The 27,011-nt window shown below is 33.6% G+C and overlaps 1 protein-coding gene across 7 annotated transcripts in view; it reads right to left on the bottom strand.

Annotated features, from left to right (window-relative positions):
- Positions 1–27,011, bottom strand: part of PRKACB (protein kinase cAMP-activated catalytic subunit beta) — a 148,214-nt gene that overhangs the window by 18,864 nt on the left and 102,339 nt on the right. For all 7 annotated transcript variants that reach the window (XM_017499807.1, XM_037728277.1, XM_017499804.1 and 4 more), the window contains 4 exons: positions 26,056–26,138; positions 17,719–17,845; positions 16,320–16,415; positions 11,534–11,656 (listed from right to left, as the gene is read on the bottom strand). In XM_017499807.1, the coding sequence (XP_017355296.1) occupies positions 11,534–11,656; positions 16,320–16,415; positions 17,719–17,845; positions 26,056–26,138 (429 nt within the window). The remainder of the gene's footprint in view (positions 1–11,533; positions 11,657–16,319; positions 16,416–17,718; positions 17,846–26,055; positions 26,139–27,011) is intronic.

Raw genomic sequence — 27,011 nt, 5'->3', positions numbered from 1 at the left:
AATATCAGAAGTTTCACCTATCTTTAAGAGCAATCTCTTTGGATAACACATTATAAATCTGTGTCTCAAAGATATACAAATTTAACTTTGTAATATAAATAGAAGAACCAGCATATGAAGGAAATCAGTATGTACATTTTGAAAAGAGATCTATCAAAAAGGAAGTCTAAAAATGGTTGTAAAAACCCACACTGCCTTTCACAGCGTAGGAAACCATTTTCATTTATCAGGAGTTGGCTTTTAAAAATAATTCTGTTATGTAACGGTATAAAAATGATTTAGGCTGGTTTAAAAGCATTTTTTCTACCTACTAAACTGTGAAGACTTAACAATTACTAGTCTGACCTCTGGCCTTAAAAACAAATGGAAAACCCCAAATAATTGAAGACTTTTGGCAATCAATAAGGTCAAAGTACCATTTATAGGAGACCTAAGTCTATTTTTTGTTTTGTTTAAACACGTTCTTTTCCTCTACACCAACCTAACTTTTGGTTCTTACGGCTTTATTGATATGGGTACTAAAAAATTTAAAATGAGTACCACCAAAGGATGAAGGAATGGAATAGCTGCATCTATGCCTCCTTGTTCTTTTCTGTCGTTACTACCACCTCTCCACTATCCTTTCCAACTTGTGTTCAATCCCTTCCACTACCCTCTTCCCTACCATACACACATATGTATGCACACATGTATGTGTACATATCTGGATTATTAGTCTCATGTACAAATCGATCATAGCACCTTTGTAGAAAACACTTTAAAGGGTTAAAAGACCCATTCTAGAACTCTGCATTCTTATTTTGGTTCTTTACAAGTGCTACCACTACAAGTGCTACCACCACTTAATAATTTATGTAGTGCATCATTACATTACCTCAGTTGTTCTTTACAAAACATTTATTTATTCAACTATGCTGTAGTATTTTTGCATATTTCTGTCTGCCCCAGGCTCTGAGCTTATGAGGGAAGGTACTGTGCCATTTTTATTCTCAGTATTTATTAGACTATTTCAAATACTGTAGTTCATCCATTTTACAATTATTTATTGAGTAGCTACTATATGTCAGGCACTATACTAGGTGCTGGATATATAGCAGTGAGCAATACCAGGCGAGTCTCTGATTTCATGGAACTTACATTCCAGTTGAATAGGACAAATTCAGTGAATATGGTATTAACTCCATTTTAAAGATGGAGAAACTAAGATTCAGAAATGGTATTGGGTATAGCTTTTCCAGCCATCAGGCCATAAAGTGGCAGAGCTGGGAATAGGAATCTAGTCATAATTTGTAGCTTCATGAATTTTGCTCTTTATTATACTGTCTTCAAATATATAGACTCCTTAATTTATATTCTTTCTAAAAGCTCAACATACTTGACATACATTCTTATGTTCTCAAAGTAGAAGTTAAATCCTCAGCATGCAAAGATAGATTTTATAGTAAAGTTAGATTCATAACCATAGTCTTTTGACTGCCACTTCTGTGCTATTCTATAAGTAAATGTTTCTCAAAATCTGGCCCTAGGATCCATGTACATCAGAATAAACTGGGAGACAAAAGGATAAAAACGTGTATTCCTATGGCTTGCCTCAGCTGATGGGGGCATTGGGCCTGAAAATCTGAGCTGTTATCTCCAAGGGATTCACATGTACATGAAAGCTTGAAAAGCATTATTCTCAACTCTGTTCACTACTTTATGCAGAGGCTTTATTTTCTATGCTAGTAAAAGATCATAACATTTTAAGCGTAAATAATATAATACAGTAAATTGAAGCTATTATCATACTAGAGGAAAACTGATATTGTGTCAAGCAACCAAAGACTATTTGAAGGGTTAATAGTTAATAAATGACCAGGATTTAGGCTCAATTCACATAAATTAGTAACTCAAAATCTCATTTTTGCAAGGCCCTTTATTATCCTAGATTATGAACAGTTTTAATGTTCTAAAACAGTAAGATATGTGAACTTCTACCTTCTCTAGTTTTATTCTTAGCACAATGGTTTACTAGAAGCTAGTCATTGTGCTAAATACTTCATGCAGTGGCTCATAAAATCCAAAACATAGGTATGATTATTATCCAAATTTTATAGGTAGGAGTGAAGAAATTGAAACCTAAAGAAATTACTTTGCCCAAGATTACAGAGCTAATAAATAGTAAGGATGTAATTCCAAACTGGGTACACTGACTGTAGGGTATATATTTTTAATTATCTACTCTCCTTCCATGATTCAATAACTGAAAAAATAGTCATTATCAGGAAACTTCTAAAAGGCTGCAATTTTCATCTTAAAAATATTTTGCTGCACATTTCCTCATTTATCCCAGATGAAGAAACAACTAGAGAATAAGGAGTATTCAAAGGACATACTATCTACTTTAAAAATAACATGACATTTTTCCAGTGGTTTTGTTAGCTCAGGTTTTTCCAGTGATAAATCTAAACTTTATTTAGATTCCAAAGAAATGATTTATTTGAAGTACATCCATGTTCGTTTAGTATTAAATCTGTGTGAACTGTTCAATGGTAATGTACCAGTTATCCCCTTCATTATGTTGAGATGGCAGACAGTACTGCACTACATAGAAATTATCTTTGGAATTCAGGTAATATGCAATGCAATGCATGAAGAATAAAAGCATTCTAAATAATGTAGTTCTTTATTTTGGAATGCAAATAAAGTTATGTTCTTGAGTGTCTCTGTGTGTGTGTGTGTGTGTTTAATCTTCAGAACAGTGATTCTCAAATGGGGAGTGGTAGTGGGTTGTGATGGCAGATATCAGAATGATTCGGGAACTTTTTCAAATTATAGACATATCCTCCTTACCTCCACATCACACCCGCTTCCCCAGAGATTCTGACAGGCAGTCCATACCCTCACAGAGGTCCATTTAATAATGGGAATCTATCATATCTTTAAAGTATTTTGGGGGAGAAATAATAAAAGTCACTGTGAAAGTATTTTTTCTCATGATTATTCTAAAATGTAACCTGAAATGTAATTTCCTTATGACTGAACTTTCCAAAGAGCCATGTTGATTTATCAAACTGGAATTAGTGAAAAACAGAAGATAGCTTCAACATAATTTTTTTAAATGTACAACCTTTATTTGTAATTCATCAATCTGGAGACACTAAAGATTTCTATGATGGGAAGAGTGACTATCTAATTTTTCCTTTAAAATCATATCAAAAGGGTATTGCTCTTATCATTATTATCAATTATAACTACTAGAGAAAGTGAAATCAGAATTCTCAAATATTGGAGCAAGGGGGAGCTTAGTTTAATTGAGTCTGAACTCTCATTTTTAAGATGAGAAATCTGAGCTCCAGTGAGGCTACCAACCCAGTTAGTGGAATTATTGGGAAAATAACTTAATCTTCCTGACATATAGCTAGGAGCTTTCTGCCAGTCCAAGATAGAACAAATAATGTAAAAGTAAATGCAAAGAGCTAGATATTGGAAAGAAAAAGACAGCCTAAAGTAATTAAGCCATTAAGTCCGAGAGATAAGGTTATTGGAAACTGGCATCTTTTAACATGGACGAGCTATCTGTATAACATAAAAGAGGTGTTTGTGATATACACAGTTCCTAAAGTGTTTTCCTTAATCCTTTTTTTCTTCAATATTACTTCTTGTTTAGGAATCTTTTCCAACCATTTGAGACCATATTACTCCTGATTTTGATAATTATATTTTCTTGAGAATAAATCTACTTCCCCAGTGAGGTACAGATACACAAAACAAGCTTTCAATGCATGGTGCTTATCAGAATCATTTGTGATACTTAAAAAAATGTTTTGAATCCACAGAAGACCTTCTGAGTCAGTATTTCTCAGGAGAGACACCAAAGATAAAGTACACTTCATGAAAGCTTCATGAAGGCAGAGACCACAACTGACTTGCTGTATCCAGCATGTAGAACTAGTCTGGCACATGCTATGAGCTTCATAAATATTTAATGAATCAATGAATAGAAATTTGACAAACATTGATTGAACCTCTACTATATGTTATGCTTGTACTAAGCAAGTACTATGTGCTTACTAATAAATCTCAGAACATGTGCTTGGACTATATTAGTAAACAAAATAAACTGAAGATTTCTGCCTTTATGGAGTTTACATTCTAGTGAAGAAGACAATTAAAACTTAGCAACCTAGTGATCCTTTAACAACGTTATCCTATCCCTCTTCAAGAAACTCTGCATTGTAAGGTTTTCGACTTTTAGTCTGCAGAAAATGGAGAATTATTGCAAAATTTTGAAAAGAATAATAGGATATGATTTAACATTTTTAAGAAACCACTCTAGTGACTCAAGACTGACAGTAGTGGATGTGGTAAGAAGTGGCTGAATTCTGTAAATTCTAAAGTCAGAGCAAAAATGGTTTCCCTGTGCATTAGATATGAAGTGAGGACTCCAAGGTGTCTTGACCTGACCAACTGAAAGGGTGGAGTTGTCATCAGTTTAGATGGGGAAGGCTTCGTGCAGGGGGAGTGGGTGGAGTGTAGAAAAGGAAACAAAAGCTTGTCAGTTTTAGGTTGAATTTAAGGTATTATTAGACATCCAAATGAAGATTTCAAGTTAGAAATTGGATACAAGAGTATGGAATTTGGGAATCAGGTATGGACTGGAAAAATTAATTGGGGAATTACCTTGAGCATTTAAGTCATGAGACTGGATGAAACCACCAATTGAGAAAGTACAGAGAAACAAAAGAAGAGGTTCTAGTCAAGGAGATGGAGGGGGAATGATCAGTGATACAAAGTCACTGAAGCCAAATGAAGGAGTAACAAATCACTGAACTAGATTCTTCTATTTCTTGTTTTGCCACAAACTTCCTTTTGTCTTTGAGTAATTCTGAGTTTTGATTTACCTACATATAGGACTAGAAAATTAAATGAAATAAAAGTAAACATCCTTGCCACTTAAAAAATTCTACCAAGCTATTTCTTCAGTAGAAAGAATTCCTGGGTTCCAATCCCGACTCCACTTATATACACGCTCTGCAATCTAGGGATAACTCTTAACTTTCTGACTCTCAGTTTCCTCATTTATAAAACAATGAGAGTATTATCTGACAGGTATGAAAAAAATTATGTAACATATGAAACTACCTTGTAGTATGCCTAGAATTTTGGAGACATTAATTCAACACATTTTTCATTTTTAAGCCTTCCCATTAGAATACTATTTTAATGATATGAAACTGAATTTTTGAATCAAAGAAAGAACTTGAAAGATAACCATATCCATCATTATGTTTACAGACTAGTCAAGGACAGTCTGTGCTAGAAAAGTCATTGGGAAAGTATAGGAAGTTCCTCCTTTCTTCTTGTCTCAGGCTCCACCTATTAATTTATAGGACAAACACTTATCTTAAGGTCCTGAGTTTAACAAAGTGAGGGAGAAAATGTCTTACTATAACTTTGTTTTATAAGGACACCATTGTCAATATGGTTGATATCCTAAACTACTGTCAAATTACAATTATGTAATATATTAAATGAAGTGTAAAACTCACTCAGAGTTGAGCAAACTCAACAGATTATCTGCTCTGCTTTCAGCACTGATTATAAAGTCTTGTACATTTGAGTTTTAGGAATAACTATTACTTTCTAAAAGTTCAAGAGGAAGTTACATCCAAAAAGTAAATCCATTCATGTTGTTCACTGTATCAATACTTAAGAGATTTTAATTCACTAACTGGTTTACTGACTTTTTTTCTTTTTCTTTTTTTTTTGAGACAGAGTCTTGCTGTCACCCAGGCTGGACAGGCTGGAGTGTAGTGCCATGATCTCGGCTCACCGCAACCTCCACCTCCCGGATTCAAGCAATTCTATTGCCTCAGCCTCCCAAGTAGCTGGGATTACAGGTGTGTACCACTATGCCCGGCTAATTTTTATATTTTTAAGTAGAGACCGGGTTTCACCATGTTGGTCAGGCTGGTCTCGAACCCCTGATGTTGTGATCCACCCACCTCAGACTCCCATAGTGCTGAGATTACAGGCGTGAGCCACTGCGCCTGGCCTGACATTTTTTTCTTTAGAAATAAAATAAAGCTGACTGGGTGTTGTGGCTCATGCCTGTAATCCCAACTTTGGGAGCCCAGTGGAGGTGGATCACTTGAGGTCAGGAGTTTGAGACCAGCTTGGCCAACAAGGTGAAACCCTGCCTCTACTAAAAATACAAAAATTAGCCAGGCATGGAGGCACATGCCTGTAGTCTCAGCTACTCAGGAGGATGAGGCAGGAGAATCACTTGAACCTAGGAGGCAGAGACTGCAGAGGGCCAAGACTGTGTCACTGCACTTCAGCCTGGGCAACAGAGCAAGGCTCCATTTTAAATAAATAAATAATAAGAAGAAAAAGAAATAAAAGAAGGCCAAATCAAATTTGTTTACACTAAGCTTAATCATAGAAATTACAAAGTTGACCTCTGAAAGATGGGAAAAATCTTACTGCTATTCTGCAATTATTGGCAGGAGAAAGGATCATTTAACTAGTAATACTATCTTTTATGAATTGGGATAAAACTTACTAGGCTTACATGACTCAAAGGAGTTTGCATGCAGCCAAGAAGCAATAATCTATTAACTTCTGGTCACAAGCATGTTGAGATAAATTTTAACAAATTATCTCTAAATTAGGTACAGTAAGTTCTAAAAATATCTGCAATCCCAGCAGAGAACTGATTTATCAAAAATTAACATATACATTAAACAAGTTTTCAATAGACACAATACTTTTTGTACACTAATAGATAGGCATGTAATAGATACAGTGCCAAGTTCCATACTACCTCATAAGACCTGAGCATCTTTAATCAGCCTTGATTCTATATGTGAAAAGAAAACTATGAGATTAAAAATATTTATAAATATTGGTACTGCATCTGTGGGCTCTCTAATCTGTTCCCTTACCTATACAGAAACAGTGGTAGATATAATGAGTCTACATGATTTCAGAGGATTATGATCCACCCCATTATCCCTCCCCCTGCTCCCATATAAGAAGCCAGTTTTGCAATTATTTGCTCATAGGACCATAAGAGCTGTCACAAAGAAGGTATTAACAAGAATTTTAAATAACCACAGTCAAGTGTTTAAAACTGGCCCTGGGTTTTAGGCAAAGAGTAAAACTACTTTTGTGTTTTATGAAAATGATTTCTGAGTACTTCTAAGTCTCTTTGACTATGACCATAGCAAAACAGAAAATGACATTGTAATTTCCCCAAAAGCACTGACAATAATATCTTAGAAAAGGTATAATGGTATATCTGCATATGTGTATGTTACTTAGGAAATAGAATGTGTGTAGAAAAGCAGTAACATAGCAGGCCTGAGCCTGCTACCCTTAGAAGGAAATGCTACAAGTTTGGCCCTTGGGAGGTGTCTGGCAACTTGAATAGTACCAGTGCCTTATACCAATATGAAACTTTTCCTAAATGATTAAAGTGACTCACTGTGCCTAGACTGTTGGTACATACAATATAGTTTATTCTGAACATCTACTTTTGTTCTGGGAGCCTGTGATTTTGGCATGAGCAAGGCAGAGGGTCCATATGTGACCAGGCCCCAATAAAAACAGGCACTGGGTATTTAACGAGTATCACTGGTAGATAAAATTTTACACTTGTCACAGTTTGTTGCTGAAGGAATTATATGTATCCCTTGTGACTGCCTTGGGAGAGAACTCTTGAAAGCCTGTATCTGGTTTCTTCTGGACTTTGCCCTGACTGCCTCTTCCTTTTGCTCACTTCACTTTGTAGCCTTTTCTTGTGATAAATCTTAGCCTTGAGTACCACTGTATGCTGCATCTTGTTCAGTCCTGCTAGTGAATCACCAAACTTGAAAATGGTCTTGGGGACCTCTGACACAGAAAGGAATCATAATTGGGCTGATAATCAATTACCCCTCATATGAATGTTGAATTTCCCTTCGGGAAATATCAACCAATTCTTTGATCATTCAGTATATACTTATGTTTATACTTCTATATTTTGCATAATGTCTTCTTACACATTGTTACTCATTAAGAGTGGAACAATATTTACATTAGATATGTTGAAGCAAAGAATTTTTTAAATTATATAAGTCAAGGACTTTAAAGTTATGGTTTCCATAGCAGCTATTACTTAAGTACCTTAATTGCAAGTATAATTTTTGACTGCAATATAAACTTTCTATATTTCCATGGATAATGCAGTCAGATAGAGGTGTTATGGAGACCATAACTGATTCTTGTCATAGAGTATATGACACTGAGGCATGAAATTTAAAGACTATATACAGAAACTCAGCATATGTATTGCTATGATGAGGCATAGTTAATGCAGGAATCATAAATCTTTTCTGTCAACTATGCATTTGTAGATTCGAACCTTAACATTGCATGAATAATTTGACATTTAAATACCACCTCCTCTGTTTTTTAAAGGCAAAATATGTGTAGGAGAGAATCTAACAAGTTGATTGATCATCTTTCTGTGCATTTAAAAATATCAGCTTGAGTTAAAATATCGTAATAGAGAAAGCATTTTACAATCTAATGTTCATATGTATGTACTTTAGTTAATTTATCACTTAATTAATAAATTTAACTTTAACTTTCATAAGCCATTGATACTTACAATCTTCATAACATGACTTCAGAATGGAGGATATAATCAATTTAAGATGCTGTTGCATAAAATAATATGCTTTTAAAATAAAAATAATTCTGAATGGAAAGCATATTCTTAAATGATATGTCATTAAAACCATTAAAATTTCAAATGCAAATACAAATATAAGGATCCACAAACATAAGACCAAATTGGATTTTTAACTAACTGTACAATTTAAAAAGTGTAAAAAACTAGTTGGTTTCTAATTTGGCTTTTAGCTACTAACCAGGGAGATAATATTTTTGCAATGTGAATAGAAAAACATTCTAGTTTGAATTTGAGTATTGAAACAGATGACTTATTGGGAAACAGTACAATCTATACTTCACATAATACAGAGCCTAGAGATCATTTAATGGCAATATTCCGCTTTCATGACTTCTACTTTAGATGAATAAATGAAGAGACAGGAATAATTTTATATCCCATATGGGGTCAGATAATCTGGTACTTTTAGTTAAAAAACAAAAGTACACCAAATATCCTATCATATTTCTAAATAAATGAAGGGGAAAAACAGAATATTGTAGTATAATAAAGTTTTATGTTGCTATTCTTTTAAGGTGCCTAGGATTTAGACTGTTATGATTTTAGGATATATGCTGATTATCAGGTACAACATTTTAAAGTTTGATATAAAATAAATACATATTCATAAACAGCTGAATATAAATTTTAACCAATGAAGAATGATTGGCAAATTGAGGCCAATGCATAAAGATGAAGACACATTAATTTTAACTAAAGCAATTTTTGTTAATAAATGTAAATTTATTTATGACAATATCTTTGTTAGAAAATTGGATTTCTTTTATGAAGTATAAATAAAAGCAATATAGTAAAGATTCAAGAACTTTATAATTGCTGTTAACTAAATTATTTGAAACAATTATTATAATTTTTACACTCTTAGTTTTTGTATTAGCAAAATATTCTTCTTCCATTTGTGATTTTAATGTATTTTGGTTCTCTCATCATCATTCATATGACCTTTAGTCCTCTTGAGAGTCTACACGTCTCAAATTCTTCAAAAATAAATCATTATTTTGTCTGTTAATTTTTTGCAAAATTTTGTTTTGTTCATATCAAAAGTTCTGCTGGGGGAAAACAATTACAAAAATAAGAAATCTGAAGCCAGAGATCTACAAATGTGACAAGAACAACAGTGATATGAATACTTGTTTAAATAAGTACTGCATTCTGCTTTTCTGTATTGCCTTTATCAGTGCACAGCGTTCAACACCTAGCTTAGTTTATTTATCTGTAAGAGGTATTTATTTTTTACCTTTGACATGGTTGGGGTAGTCAGTCTCCTAATTTGTGAATACTGACAATACATAAAACTTTCTGCATACAATGTGGCAAAATACAAGGGGGAATCTTGTGACCCAGTAGACTGCATATGTACTATAAGAAAGGGGATAATACTGTGTTGAAATGCATATTCTAGGTGATTGGATAGACTAATTCTATTGGCAAGAGTCTTGTTCCTACAGCCCAGCTGTGTAGCATCCATGATTTAAACTTAAGTGTTGGCAAAAGAGATAAATTACTACAATATGGACATTCAGGGTACCTTGTGAATAGTTAACACTGGAAATTTTAAGTTGATAGATGCCAATGGTAAGCTTTCACACTAAATGTAGAATTTGAATTTGGCTGAGATACAAAGAAATAGAACCTTTCCCTCTATCTCCTTCCAGATTCTTCAGGTTGATTAGGTTTATCTCTGCCTAAGAAGGTCACAAAATACAAAACAAATAAAAAATAAAACAAACAAAAAATTTCAACTATATAATATTTCAGGGTAATGTGTTACCAAGAATGATGCTCTATTTCCTTATCATATTCTAGATGGAACTATGTGGGGGGGGGCGAGGGAGGGAAGACAGAGTACCACTTATAGAAATAGAAAGAAGGGAAAATAAGCAAAATATACCTTCCCATATATTTTGTCATTAATGTATAGAAGGTCTCCTCTGGGAATGTTTAAAAGCCTATTCTTTCATTGCTGCATGGTAGGAGATTCAGGCTCATTTCTATTGAATTGACTATGGTCTTTAAAAAAAAAAGATCTGAGGTCTGAGCTAAGGCAAGAGCAAATGATTGACCCTAAACAAAATACTCTTGAAAACAAAATGAGAGAAGTGCAAAAGAAGGAAGATTTATGAAGTAATTTACAAAATGTAAAAAACCATAACATAGTAAATCTACTCACGTTCAAGAAAAATTAATGTAATTTCCATGCTTGCTAAAAACCAATGACAATTATAATCACAACCTACATGAACAATTCTGTTAAAATCAGTTCTATAAATTTTCATCTTAAAAAGGCTTATTCATTTTATATTTACTTTTACTTCCAATTTTGTAGTATTAGACATAATTAAAACTAGAAGTCTCTCCTGAAAATGCAAGGGCATATAAAACAGCCCCTAAAACTTGTCTCCATGAAGACAGACACATGAAATAATAAACTATTTTTTATTTATTTGAAGGAATATTGAGAATTATGGCTATCATCCTGTTCTTTGTGATAAAAATACTAAATATAGACATTGCTTTACTGTTTTCCTAATTTCTTGATACAATTATCCTTTTTTTTCTTAAGAGACTTAAATGAGTCAATACTTATGCTAGTAAAAGCAGCAACTATAGATTTTTCTATATTTTTCCCAATGTAGATTCTATGTTTTGATGTAGATTTCTATATTTTTCCCTATGTAGATTCCCAACTATAGATTTTTCTATATTTTTCTCAATAATACTCTGATGACAAAATATGGTTTCAATCCATGAAGCTTAAAATTCATGTACAGTAACAACGAATAAGAGAATAATAAAAAAAATATTACTTACCTTTCCAGAAACAATCTTTTCATAAATCTGAATTGGTTGGTCTGCAAAGAATGGGGGATAGCCAGCTGCCATTTCATAGATTAGCACTCCTAATGCCCACCAATCCACTGCCTTATTGTAGCCCTGAGATAAACCAACACCAATGTCAATTGTTACTTAAGTTACTCAGAAGAGAATGAAGTCAAAGGTAATTTCAAAATGATCTGGACGCATATAAAAAATTTTTAAAGCAGCTGCTGAGCAGCTATTCAGGATGGAATTTAAAAATGAACCAAATGTATCAGGTCAGATTTAAATTAAACAAAAAAGGGAATTTCCAGATATTGAAATTGGATATTAGGAAAGATTATTAAATCTTCTTCCTAAGTGATTAAGAATATTACAAATAATGAAATTTTCTTTATTTCACTGGGATAATTTAGTTCTTGCTCAATAACAGGAAGGCAATTAGACCACATTACTTCTTAAGGCCTGTTCTAGGTCCATAATCTTACTAATTACATTTTCCACAGCATGCCTAGAAAGATCAAATGTTTTCAAAGAAAATAATAGAAAATGAACTACATAGTAAATAGTGAAGTTGACTTCAAAATACTCTGTATTTTTGGAGTTAGGAGGGTGAATCTGCTGGGGACAATCCCATCTGTTTCACAGGATTTTGTGAAAACAATAAGTTTAATGTAGAATTCAATTAATGTAAATATTTAAGTATACTTTACTTTTGCTATCTACTGTTTTGCTTCCTATCTCTAAAAGGTATGCAGGAAAAAAAAAATGAATTCATAGGGTTTTGTGAGGACTATATCATATAAAAGGGAGTAATGTGTATAAAAAGGGCTTTGCAAACCAAATGTAAAAATTAAAGGTTATGTTTAATTGTTCTTTTTCATATTAACCTTACTAAAATTAAGATCTAGAACTATTTACAAGAAAACAAATAAGAATAACATGTTTATATTAACATGTTAATAGTTTATCAATTATGGTCAGTATCAACTGGCCCAAGAGATTTTTTAAAAACCCTGACAACCTGGTCATGAAGAGAAATAAACTGAATTCTACACAGATCTATTGTTCTGCCCTCAGAAGTACCCTCTATCATCACATTTCCCCACATTCCACCTTTTTGTCAAAACTGAAGCTTTACAAACTATTTAGTTTTCAAATTTCTAGCAAAAACATAATTCTATAATACTATAGAGATATTCTTTTTCTCTTTTTTTCCCTGATTCTTTATATATCTTTCTAAGGGAAGGAGTGGTATAATAGGAATATCACTTTGTTTTCTAACAGAAATAGGCATTAGCTCTCTTCAACTTATTGAATTATACATTTAAATTGTGTGCTAATGTTTATAGTAAATATGTCAGACACAAGTTAATACCCATGGTATAGAAATCAGAACATGTCAATAAGAAATATGTTAAATTAAAATAGATAAATGGGCAAAGGAGATGAACTAATAATTTACAGACACACAAAGACATACCAAATGGCTATTAAGCATTTAAAAAATTAATCAGCCAGGCATAGTGGCTCACACCTGTAATCCCAGCAGTTTGGGAGGCCAAGGTGGACAGATCGTGAGGTCAAAAGATCAAGGCCATACTGGCCAACATGGCAAAATCCTGTCTCTACTAAAATACAAAAATTAGCTAGGCATGGTGGTATGTGCTTATAGTCCTAGCTACTTAGGAGGCTGAGGCAGGAGAATCGTTTGAACCCGAGAGGCGGCGGGTGCAGTGAGCTGAGATTGTGCCACTGCACTCCAGCCTGGTAACGGAGCAAGACTCCATCTCAAAAAAANCAAAAAAAAAAAAAAAAACCACACACACACACACACACAACACACACACACAAAGAAATCAAAAACTTGAGAATGAAAACAATAAGATACAATTTATTGCCTATTAAATCAGTAAATACTTTAAAAATGAGTATACCCAGTGATGGTGATATGAAATAGGCACTCTAATGGTAGAAGTATAAAATGGCATAATAATTTTGGAAAGCAATTTGGCAATATGTATAAAAACCTTAAAAATGTTACTACTCCTTGACCCAGTAATTCTACTTCTGGGAATGTATGCTAAAGAAATAATGTAAAATACAGAAAAAGCTTTATGCATAAAGATGTTTATAATAGTTATTTATAATAACAAAAAACAAAACACAAAAATAAAACCTGAATACTCAACAATAGAAGAGTGACTAAATACTTCATAGTACATTTGTAAACAAGCCATTAGAATGATGCTTCCATGATTGTTATTATGAAAGTAAAAAAAAGTCAGAGACAAGACTATATACATTTACTATGATTTCAACTATGACAATCCAGAAATAAGGCCACACACCTATGACCACCTGATCTTTGACAAGGCTGACAAAAACAAGGATTGGGAAAAAGATTCCTTACTCAATAAATAGTTCTGGGATAACTGGCTAGCCATATGCAGAAGACTGAAGCTGGACCCCTTCCTTACACAATACACAAAATCAACTCAAGATGGATTAAAGACTTAAATACAAAAACCCCAAAGTATAAAAACCTTTGAAGACAACCTAGGCAATGCCATCCTGAACACAGGAATAGATACAGATTTCCTGACAAGGCACCAAAAGCAATTCCAACAAAAGCAAACACTGTCAAGTGGGATCTAATTAAACTGAAGAGATTATGCACAGAAAAACAACAACAACAACAACAAAAAAAACCTATCAACAGTAAACAGACAACCTACAGAATGGGAGAAAATATCTAACTATGCATCTGCCAAAGGTCTAATATCCAGCATCCATAAGGAACTTAAACAAATTTTACAAAAAACAAACAACCCATGAAAAGGCGGGCAAAGGACATTAACTGATACTTTCTGAAAGAAGACATACATGTGGCCAACAAGGATATGAAGAAATGTTCAGTATCACTGATCATTAGAGAAATGCAAGTCAAAACCACAATAAGATACCATTCCACACCAGTCAGAATGGCTATTATTAAAAAGTCAAAAAATAACAAATGCTGGCAAAGCTGCAGAGAAATGTTAACAATTATACACTGTTGATAGAAGTGTAAATTAGTTCGACCATTGTGGAAAGCAGTATGGAGATTCCTCAATGAGCTGAAAGCAGAACTACCATTTGACTCAGCAATCCCACTACTAGGCATATACCCAGATGATTATAAATCATTCCATTATAAAGACAAATGTACTTGTTTATTCATTGTGGCACTACTCACAATAGCAAAGACGTGGAATCAACCTACATGTTCATCAATTGTAGGCTAGATCAAGAAAATACGGTACATATACACTATGGAATACTATGCAGCTATAAAAAGGAGTAAGATCATGTCTTTTGCATGAACATGGATGGAGCTGGAGGCTATCATCCACAGCAGACTAAAGCAAGAAAAGAAAATCAAATACCACGTTTTCATTTATAAGTGGGAGCTGAATGGTGAGAATTTATGAACACAAAGAAGGAAATAATAGACACTGTGTTCTTTTTGAGGGTGGAGGCAGGGAGGAGGAAGAGGATAAGAAAAGATAACTATGGTACTGGGCTTAATTCCTGAGTGATGAAATAATCTGTACAACAAACTCCCATGACATGAGTTTACCTATGTAATAAACCTTCACATGTATCCCTGAACCTAAAATATAAGCTAATATATAGAGTCATATATATTATCATATATATTATCATTATATATGTGTGTGGATATGTGTGCGTGTATATATATATATGTGTATATATGTATATATATATATACACACACTTATAAATAAATATTTTTTAAAAGGCTACCTTTAGGTTGGTGGGATTACATATAGTTTTTTTTTTGGTTGTTTCTTTGTGTTTTTCTGTATTTTCTAAATTTGTAAAATGAGTATTATTTTTACAATATATACACATTTATAAAAGTTTTAGTGCTCATTTTAATGTCACATTATTTGTTAACTGTATTTGAAGAAGAAATGTGTTAACTGCAATGACATTTGGACTATAAAAGATCAAGAAGTTATACATTATTTGAATCATAAAAGATGATGAGAGAAAAGTTGAAAGAAATCTTTTAACACTTCTACAGATTAGCCATATTTCACTGATTCCATTTGGGAACCACTGAAGCATGTGTTTTATCCCTTTCCTTTTCCTCTCTCCTATTTGTGCCTGGTTATTGTTAGGTTCTCCTTTGTAGATTTCTCCACCAAGAGACGGCAGAGGAAAAGTTAAACCATTCTTTTAGATATAAGTACAGTTTCTCTCACCATATTTCACTGTTTAGAAAAGTAGAGCTGTCTTCAATAAGACTAAAGCTATTAAATGGCTGTTAATAGTCCTATTTAAGATTTAAAAACACTTCTCATACATTCCTTTTATTTAAATGGTAAATTTGAAACAAATAAAGAATGGACAACTAGTACATATCATCTCTAGATTTACCTCTTGGTGTAATCCAGAGCAAGTCTTCTCTACCCTCCCGTTACTAGGAATAATTAAGAAAAGACTATGTTTTGGTTGCAAAACATGGATCTACAGGTCACATTTATTCATATTATTTCTCTAAGATGCAGAGTTAAAATTGACAGAGGTTATAGGATTAGCAGTAGAGGCTAAATAATTATTCTTTAGTAATCATGCACAAATAGATTTAAATTCATAACTTAGATCAAATTAAAAATGTAAAATTAGATCAACAAACTATTTTTACATAAGTTCATAGGAATGCATGCCTCATATTTCTACTTCTTATATATTGATATTATGAATATACCTTGCTGAGAATTATTTCTGGAGCCAAATATTCTGGAGTTCCACATAATGTCCAAGTTCTGCCTTTAACTCTTTTGGCAAACCCAAAGTCTGTGACCTATAAAAGAAAAGAAAATACTAGTGAAAATATATTGCCTCACAATAAATATATTTATTAAGCCTAAACTGAAAGTTTAAAATTCAGATTGAAACCATGAAAGAAATGGAAAAACAAATTAAGTCCATGTAATTGAGATTCATTCATGAATATTTAGTGAATGAAGGTTTAAACAACCCAAGTTGGAAATCCTTCCTCAACTCTAAGAAAAGGAACAAATGAACAACAAACACTTTTCAGACATTGTCATAAGATCCTAGACCCAAGAAATAAAAAAGTGAAAAAAAAAGGTAAAAATAAATAGCATTAATAAAAATGAAACAATACTAAAAGTTTACCTTACTCCAATGTGCCCTTTGCCATTAATTGCACCATCAGAAGTGCAAAAACGTCAATGGGAGAATCTATCAATAATCGTGTAAAAAGAAATGTTCTGACTTTGTTAATAGTAGAAGTGGAAAGAAAACGTTGCTACCAGTTCAGTATTGGTAGTCAGGGATCCTTTGGCAGTTACACTGCAGTCGTAAAGCGCATGGACTCTTGGATCAGACTGCCTAGGTTCAAATTTTGACTCTACCATTTACGAGCTAAATGACCTTGCTATGCTTAGTTTTGTTTTTGTTTTTTTGGTTTTTTTTCTTTTTGAGATGGAGTTTTACTCTTGTTGCTCAGGCTGGAGTGCAATGGTGTGATCTTGGCTCATTGCAACCTCCACCTCCTGGGTTCAAGTGATTCTCTGCCTCAGCCTCCTGAGTAGCTGAGATTACAGGCATGTACCACCATGTCCAGCTAATTTTGTATTTTTAGTAGAGACGGGGTTTTATCATATTGGTCAGGCTGGTCTGGAACTCCCTACCTCAGGCAATCTGCCCGCCTTGGCCTCCCAAAGTGCTGGGATTACAGGCATGAGCCACTGCGCCCAGCCAGTTTTGTTAATCTTAAAATGAAGATAGCAATGGTATTTCCACTTCATAGGTTTATTAGGATTGAAGAAATAATACATGTAAAACACTTGAAATATGCCTGGCACTAATAAGTGCTAACAGATTTAGCTATTAATATCTCCTTATGCAAGAGCCTATACTAAGTTCACAATTATACATTAAAGGAGATATAAACAGGTTCCCTTCATAATAGGATTTTTGCTTCTCTGTCACAGCAGTGAAACTCTGAGCTCTACTCAAACTATTGGGAATAAGTAAATGTCTCCTTCATAAAAAAGGTCCAAGTTGGGGTTACATACATACAATGTCTTCCCTAGTATTTTCTCAAATACAATACACATAATGTATTTAAGTCATACCTGGATATAGCCTTGATGGTCAATTAAGAGATTTTCAGGTTTTAGATCTCTGTAGATGAGGTCTAGTGAATGGAGGTACTCGAATGTTAGTACTATCTGAGCTGCATAGAACCGTGCATGGGGTTCACTGCAAAGAAACAAAAACATTCGTGTTCTGTAAAAATGAGTTAATACATTCTAATTAGATTATACATAAAAATTAACATGAAGCAGAGGTACTTTGGGAACAAAAAGTATTTTTAAAAAAATGTATATAAAGAATGTTAGTTTCCAAATATTTTGAAAATCTGTATATTGTGTTCAAATAAAGCTCTGACAAATTTATAGGGAAGCATAAGTTGAGGAAAAATATAAACTTAAAATATAATCTTCTTATAAATCATTATTGCCTGTATTTGAATATATTGATGTCTTTCTAATTATGTCGTATCTTGAGAATGATTTGAAAGCAAATGTGACAACTGGATTGTCTATCAGCGCCATTGCTATTGTTAATAGGCTCCATCTACTTTTCTCACAAATTTCAAGTGTTTATAGAATTTCCCTACATAGAAGCTCTTTAGCTGAATTTATCTGCAGATTAATGTCATTTTACTCATTTTGTAATAGTTCCTGTTACAAAAATGACATATGCTCATAAGGGAAAAATATCATAAAATATTGTTGAAGAACAATGAATACTTCTAATGCCATTCAGAGACCATAGATAAAATTCTGGCATGAGAATTTCCAAATCTTCTACTATGCATGTTTACATAGATACACAGACATAGGTATAATCTCCGTTAGTGTAAATATGTACAGTTCTTTTATGTATATATTAGATTGATAGATCAGTGTAATTTTGATGTCATAATCTGAAAAATCCAAAAGGATGTACCAATTTTCTAATTTGAGTTTCTAATATATCTTCTAATGTATTAACTGAATTCTAGTAAACTGCCTGATAAATTTTAATGACTTTCAGATTTGTGTCGTCAATGAACAACCTTTACTATGAATAGGATTTCCCTCAAGATGGTTGGTATGAATTTGATCTGGTAGCACAAGAAATACAAATTCCAAAAAAAAAAAAGATTATATGTGCTGTCTTTTTTGCTTGTCACTACATTTCCCAAGTGCTCAGTAAACATTTGTTGAAAGAATGAGCATGTAAAGAAAAATGCTTTTGGGGAGCAAAATTTTATAATACCCTTCCAGTTTCAGCTTCATCCCAACACTATCAATCTACATTGTATGCCAAATGACAAGGAATGAGGAGAACATTGTAAGCAGAGAGTAAAGGAATCATTCTGGTCATTGCAATATTTATGCTTAAACTGGGAAACATTTGACCTGGGAGTTCCTCCCTTATTTCCTTTACGCATCTGTAAATATGTCATTAGTATTATTACTTTTTACTTATAAAATATTAATTTCCAAATCCTGGTGCTTAATTGGAGGAATACATACATTACATAGATCTATAGTAAAATTCTTTTTTTTCTTGCTCTGTTGCAGGGCTGTAGTGCTGTAGCATGATCACTGCAGCCTCAAACTCCTGGGCTCATGCAATCTTCCCACCTCAGTCTACTGAGGTGCTGGGCTACAGTTGCACACCACCATACCCATTTTTGGTATTTTTTTGTATTTTTTTGTAGTGGGAGGGCGGAGGTTTTCCACGTTGCTCAGGTTGGTTTTGAACTCCCGAGTTCAAGTGATCCACCCACCTGAGCCTCCCAATGTGCTGCGATTACAGGCTTATACGAGCTTATGCGCTCAGTCTATAATCAAATTCTTGAAAGGTGAAAGTAAATATTCCAAGTGCAAACTGTTATTGGATATTTCTATTTGATGTTTAATTAAATGTAGGAAGACAATAGTAAGGGCTAATGCTGTGGTATTTTTAAATCTAGACAGCTTTAAGTAGAGAATTATAATGACTCCTTTGATTCTGATTAAAGCCATGCAAAACAATAACTTATATTCCTACTGCCTCAAAACTTCTAAGATGGACATTATCAATCGTTCAAGTGTATATGTAGTATTTGTGAAAGATGAGAAAAGACAAAAGACAAGTGTCTTAGTGTGAATTCCTTCAACCAACTTGCTGTTTAGTACCAAGTCAAGTATTAAAGAGTCAATATCAAAGAGTTGGACTGTGGGGAGTTGCAAAGAAAAGAAGTTACCAATTATAGAAAGTTAACAAAAACTTTTTTGAGAAGAGGTTCAGGTGTAGTACTTTAGTGAAAACTTTAAATAATCATAGGGCAATATGAGGATTCCGCTTGAGCAAGGGGCAGTAGGATAGAGAGGATAACAGGAGGGGAAAGAAAATTCTCAAAGATAAGTAGAAACTACTTTACTTCGCACAATGCCTGAAACTATTAATTATATTAGTTGCCCTGTACATATTAAGTCAATAAATGAATCTTGGCTTAGGCTTTAGGTAATTAAAATGACTAATGTTTGGTCATTACTTGATATCATCTTGTGATATTCTGAGTCTGCCATCATCATTTTATGAATCAAATTACCAACATCAGTCATGTTTCAGCTCATACTTGTGTTTTAATTATGCCAATATTTAATTGTGAAAGTTGATTATACAAATTGAGTCATTTTTGTCATACCCAATTAAATCAGAATTGAAGGGCCAGGGCAATAAAGCACTCAGAGCACATGGCACCTGCTCCAAGAATTAAATTTTCCACACACCTAGCAGCTAAAGCTTCCTGCTGTAACCCGAAGCCAGTTTTATCTAATACCTACTGAAACAACCTGCTGTGACTCTAAGACTAGTTTGACCCACCACCATCACTCACCAGTCACAGCTTGCCAGCTCCCCAAAACTTTGCCTTGCATTGCAATCTTTGCTTCCCAAATAAAATATTGAATCTAGAGATTCATCTCTCTATACATTTTTTTGGCTTTGATTTACTTGGTGTCAGAAGTGGGATCCTAAAGCTGAATTACTTCAGGGAGAATCTCTGGCCCTGGGAACTACAGCATGAAGTACCCACATTGGGGCCCTTTCAGTCCCACTGCTTCTGAGGTGGGGGGATCACCTGTTTTCCACTTGGTGAGTCTCTTTTGGACTAAACTCCTAATTTTGGTTGAGTTCTCTTTTATTTGGGATTTGGTTGGGAAAGGGTCTTTCTCATTCCCCCTCCTGTTTGGGAGGAGTCTTTTGCCTCCTGGCTGACTGATCTCCTGCTGGGGAGGGTTATTTTCCCCCTGTTAACTTCAGCTGTAGAGTTTAGACCTCAGTTTTGATGTTTAGTTGAAGGTACTCTTCCTTTCATTTGGAGACTTATTGTTCTTTCTGGTAAGGACATACTTTATTTTCTGTTGGTGCTTGTGTTTATTTGGCCTTGCGTATTCAGCACTTGTGTTTAATTGGCTTTTGTGTATTTGGTATTAAACTGAGTCACCTAAATACATTAAGTTAAAAATAGGCTCTCAAAGTTTAAAGATATGCCAGGATATTTTCTGGGACTCCAGCTGGTACGTGTTCAAACATTATAGGAATTATTCAAACAGTCTGTTGTTCTTACAACAAAACTAAAAGACCACAGTCATAAAATCATATACTCTAAATAAGACTCATATCCCAACTGATATCTTAAGGCTAACAAAAATTTCAGGACTCAGAGATTGCCTTGCTACAAAATACTGTCTCAATGCTAGCTGAGACAATATCCTCTCTGAAGCTTTTCCCTCCACTTTTACAATTCCTCTTCTTTATCCTAATCTAGACTAAACTCCCTTTTCCTATTTTGGCATACTGACTATTTAAGTAAAAACACTGGAAAATCATCAGATAAAAGAAAATCATTTTGATTTTCATGTTGTTTTGTTTTTAAGATAAAATTCCAATGTAAAGGACACTGTCTCTATACTAAAAGAAATGGTAACAATCTTATCTTCAGGGACAAAGAATTGAGACAAGAAAACACTGTACAGACTTTGTTAGAATAATTCCTATTATTTGGGTCTCCTCACAAAATTCATTCACATTTTCACAGTTAATAATTCTTTGTCTAATCCAGTATATTGCTAACTGGCTCAAAGCACTCTACCTATAATTTAGTTCACAGTCTTCATAATATTACCTATTAAAAAAAAGCTTAAGGACTTTAGCCTTATCCCATTTTGTTAGAAAAACAACAATTTGGATCTAACTCTCTTTTTATAAACTGGCTGGTTTATTGTTTTACTATCTCATGAGTTCTAAAAAAGAAGCTGTAAGATTTTTATTTATATATTTGTATAGGTGTTTAGATATTTTTATGCATATGTACATATATCATGTTGTATGTTGTGTCTATATAATAAAATCTGACATAGTTGTCTAGAAATCCCTTAAGGAATTCTATTTGGATAAATGCATACTAATATAAAATATTTTAGTTCACATGACTTAAGTACATCCTTGATAAATTAATTGGTTTTAAAATTATTTATTTTTAAAAATTTTTGTTTTTGATTCAGAGGGTACATGTGCAGGTTTGTTACATGGGCATATTGAATGATCCTGAGGTTTGGGGTATGAATGTTCCTATCACCCAGGTAGTGAGCATAACACCCCCTTGGTAATTTTTCAGTCCATGTTTTCCTCCCTCCTTCTCCTCTCTAGTAGTTCCCAGTGTCTACTGTTTCCATCTTAATGTCCATGTACACTCAATGTTTAGCTCCCACTTAAAAGTGAGAACATGAAGTATTTGGATTTTTGTTCCTGTGTTAATTCACTTAGGATAATGACCTCCAGAAGCTTCTATGTTGCTGCAAAGGACATGATTTCATTCAAAGGGAACTCAGACTGGGGCTTATTGTCAGCATCCTCTAAGAAAAGAAATTCCACCCAAGAATTTAATATCCCACCAAATTAAGCTTCATAACTGAAGGAGAAGTAAAATTTTTCTCAGACAAGGGAACACTAAGAGAATTCATTACCACAAGATCAGCCTTACAAGTGGTCCTTAAGGGAGTCCTAAACATAGAAATGAAAGATCAATACCTGGTACCATAAAAACACACTAAAGATCATAGCCCACAGGCAATATAAAGCAATTACAAAATCAAACTATAAAGCAATCAGATGGTGACATAATGACAGGATCAAAATCTCACATATCACTATAAACCCTGAATGTGTGGAAAAGACCCCAACAAGTACTCTTAAATACAGGTTTCTAATAACTTTAAGATTAATTGACTAAATAAAAATTTCCAGAATGCTAACAAAAAATGATGAGTAAATGAAAATACTAATCAAGATCAAACAAAACAAAAATTACTTACATAAAATTAAGTAATTGATAAAAATGATGTTTTCATAACTTTCATTTAAAACATCATTAGTTCTTTACTTAAATATTTTGGTTTCCAGATTTTTAAAAATTATCTCTTAAGCTATTTATAATTTGTAGCAATTTGGCAAAGTATATATTTGTAAAAAAAAAAAAAGATAAAAGCGTTTCCTTTTTTTCTCCTTATTATTAAAAAATTAGTTGTAAGTACTTTTATGGGAATATGATGATTTGCATAAGTCCAGTAAAAATCTGCTCTCTGTTTATAGCAGAATACAATTGAAAACACTGATTATATTACCAAGGTTCTTACCAACCTGTTGTATTTAAAAAGTGCATAAAATGCCTAACTCGAGGGTTTCTCAGCATTACAATGAGTAAATAAAAACTGTTACTTCCTGGCAGGACCAGGAACCTAAGGACTGTAAATAAAATCTAAAGACTGCCTTGGTTTGGCTTCCTTGCCTGAAGAAGTTTTTACATCTAAGACTCCTATGTAATCAATGTAGAGAAAAAAGTTGTTTCTAACAAATAACTATAATACACCTGTTATTAGGCTGTAAGTCTGTACATTGTTTTTGAGTATTGTTATCTACCTACAGACTAGACAAGGTCCTAAATTCTCCAAGTTTCCTCCAATCAAACTTTCTTCCATAAAATTTCTAAAATGAGAACCGATCTGTTCCTGAAGCCCTGTAAGCTGAAACTATGTAAATTTTAAGAAACAAATCTCATGTCTGATGTATGGCCACACAGAAAGTTCATCAAACTGTCCAAAGCCATAGTCAGAGACATTTAAACTGTAAACAAGGCCAAGAAAGTTAATGTTTTCCATGGTGTAAACAGCTTTTCTCAAGACATTGGAACAAAACCCCATATTGCAATGCAACTCTCACCCCTCTTAATGCCTGCCTTTTTCACTTAACCGAATAATATTGTAATTAAAAATTCACAATCAGTTACTGCTATAGGTACTGGTGAGACCTGCTATGGCCATTGACAAAACCTCACTTAAGAAAATCTTTCAGTTCATCTAGTCCACAACATCGACAATATCTTTAACATAATTTTTAGTTTAATTTGTACTGGTGGTCCCTCTTGCAAAGGTAGGCATTCTCTGCTTTAGTTCAACCCAGTCATAAAATGTTAGTCAATGGCAACAGCAGGTCTCATTAGTTTCCCCTGGTCCTTTAATTTGTTTAGTTTTTTGCCCTTAGGCCTGGGCTTTAGTTGAAAAGCACTGCACAAATAAATTTTACTATATTGTTAATTTTTTTTCCTATCATTTGTAAGCTTTGTTCTCAGTGCCTATCTAATCTTTGTAAAGTCCCAACAGAATGTTAGCTCAACACTTAAAGATGACTGTTAATACCTATGGAAGTGATAAGAGGGAATTTGATGCTGGATTCCAGACAAACATCTACTTTGAGAAAAATTTACCTTCTGGCCTCTTGGTTACTTGAATGTGACCTACTTCCATGACAGAGACCGCCCCCCTCCCCATACCTTCTCTCATATATGGGACAGAAACAACTAGAATAAGTCCATCCTGGCACCAACGAACAATTAAGCCTAACTTCAAGATGGCTGATTAGCAATGCTTTCAGAGAAAGATCTTGATCTAAAGGGAAAAATATGAAAGCTGATTCTCATCACAAGCAACTAAATCAGTCAAGGGGCCAGGGAAATAAAGCACTCAGGACACACAGCACCTGCCCCCTGCTCCAAGAATTAAGGCCAAGTGTGGTAGCTTACACCAGTAATCCCAGCACTATGGGAAGCCAAGGAGGGTGGGTCACTTAAGGTCAGGAGTTCGAGACCAGCCTGGCCAACATGGTGAAACCCAGTCTCTACCAAAAATACAAAAATCAGCCGCATGTGGTGGCAGGCACCTCTAGTGCCAGCTACTTGGGAGGCTGAGGCAGGAAAATCACTGGAACCCAGGAGGCGGAGGTTGTAGTAAGCTGAAATGGCACCACTGCACTCCAGCCTGGCAAACAGAGGAAGACTCAGTCTCAAAAAAAAAAAAATAAAAATAAAAAAAATTAAATTTTCTATAAGCCTGGCTGCTGAAACTGCCTGTTGTAACCTGAAACCAGTTTTCTCTAACAGCTACTGAGACAACCTACTGTAACTCTTAGACTAGTTCGATCTACCACCATCGCTCACCAATCACAGCTTGCCAGCTCCCAAAACTTAACTAGTCCTAGTAAACTTTGTTTCAAAACAAATAAACATAAAATTTTTCCTTTTTACAAAACTTCCAACTTTCTCTTTATTTTCTAGACACATTGAAGGCCACCTGGTCTGTGTATATGCCTCAAACTGCAATTTTTGCTTCTTCAATAAAATGTTGAATTTAGAGATATGTCTCTACATTTTTATTTTGACTTAACATACTAAACAGAATGAAGCTGTATCTGTTTTTTACTTTAGCTTTATTATATTAGTGATTATTAATGAACAGCAGAAGCTTATAAACTATTGCACACAGATAAAACAATCAGATTCTATAAACTATTTTAATAACTGTGAGATCTTATTACTCATAACCTGATGAGGTATAAACTCCTCTTAAATTATGCATATATTTTAAAAACTAAACTTAGAAAGAACTTTAAGGAGAATTTATGAAAAACAAACTTTAATAATTTTATTACCATAATACCATTATTATTATTTCTCTATATATTTATTTTCCATCTTCATCCTTAACACAATCTTTTGTCCCAGCGTTATATTATTAATATTTGTTTAATAAATATTGATATTTTAAAATTCAATTAATTTTTGCATTTTCTGAAAAATCTTCAAATAGTGGACCTTCATAAAACCTATTAGTAGTATAACATTTAAATTGTCTTCAAAGTTCTTTTATTTGAATTTTAAAACTTGTGTATGATGTAGCCTCTTTGTTTCCACCTAACGCTTCATATGGCTAAAATATTAATCAAACAAAATAAATTTTTGGCATTGGCCTTAACTTAAGAATTTGGTTAAACAACACAAGCATACAAGATTTGAAGAACGCAGAAGCATTAGTTACCTGAACCTTCCAATTCTTCTTAGATGTGAAAACATTTCACCCCCAGGGACATATTCCATAACCATGTATAAATTAGAATTATCCTATGAAAAAATAAAAAGGAAACAAAATTATTAAACTTAGGTAAAAATTATTTTAATATCACATCATGTTGAATTTGAAAAAGAAAAATTTAATATCCTTCTGACAGATTAACAACCTTGAGAAATAAAGAATCAATGAAACATGCTCTAGCTTTTCTATATAGAGACACTCATGTTTTTCCCCTCCTAGTTATTTTTTTTCACAAATTAGTCTGGGACTTTTGCTCTTCCTTTTCTTGCAGAGACCATCTAGTTCTCGAACAATTAAACTCTCAGGCAATGAAATAGGGCTATAATATATGCAAATAAATAACAAAGTGAAAAAACAATTTGAAAAAGTTAATAGAATATTTACATTTTATGTATAATTCAAGAATATTTATATTTTAATATCTTAAATACATAGGTCTTCATTTAATCTAAAGAATAAAGGGGAAAAAAGATTAAAATGTTTCATATGATTCAATCTTGCAGAGTGATGCCGGTATTATTCCAAAGAGCTGAAAAGTGGCCAATTTAAATAATGAACCTTGTAAAAATTTTTCAGACACTTGAATAGTGAAACAAAAATTATTCTGCTTTGAATAAGTGAAAAGACTAGAACTCAAATTACTAAGTAAAAGAAGATGGGCTGGGCATGGTGGCTCACGCCTGTAATCCCAGCACTTTGGGAGGCCGAGGCGGGTGGATCATGAGGTCAAGAGATCAAGACCATCCAGGCCAACATAGTGAAACTCCGTCTCTGCTAAAATATAAAAAATTAGCTGGGCGTGGTGGCGCGTGTCTGTAGTCCCAGCTACTTGGGAGGCTGAGGCAGGAGAATTACTTGAACCCAGGAGGCGGAGGTTGCAGTGAGCGGAGATCGCACCACTG

Source organism: Cebus imitator, unplaced genomic scaffold, assembly GCF_001604975.1.
Source record: "Cebus imitator isolate Cc_AM_T3 unplaced genomic scaffold, Cebus_imitator-1.0 Scaffold261, whole genome shotgun sequence".
Taxonomy (NCBI): domain Eukaryota; kingdom Metazoa; phylum Chordata; class Mammalia; order Primates; family Cebidae; genus Cebus; species Cebus imitator.
Note: the sequence above shows the minus strand (reverse complement) of the source record. Positions and strands in the feature narration are given on the sequence as shown.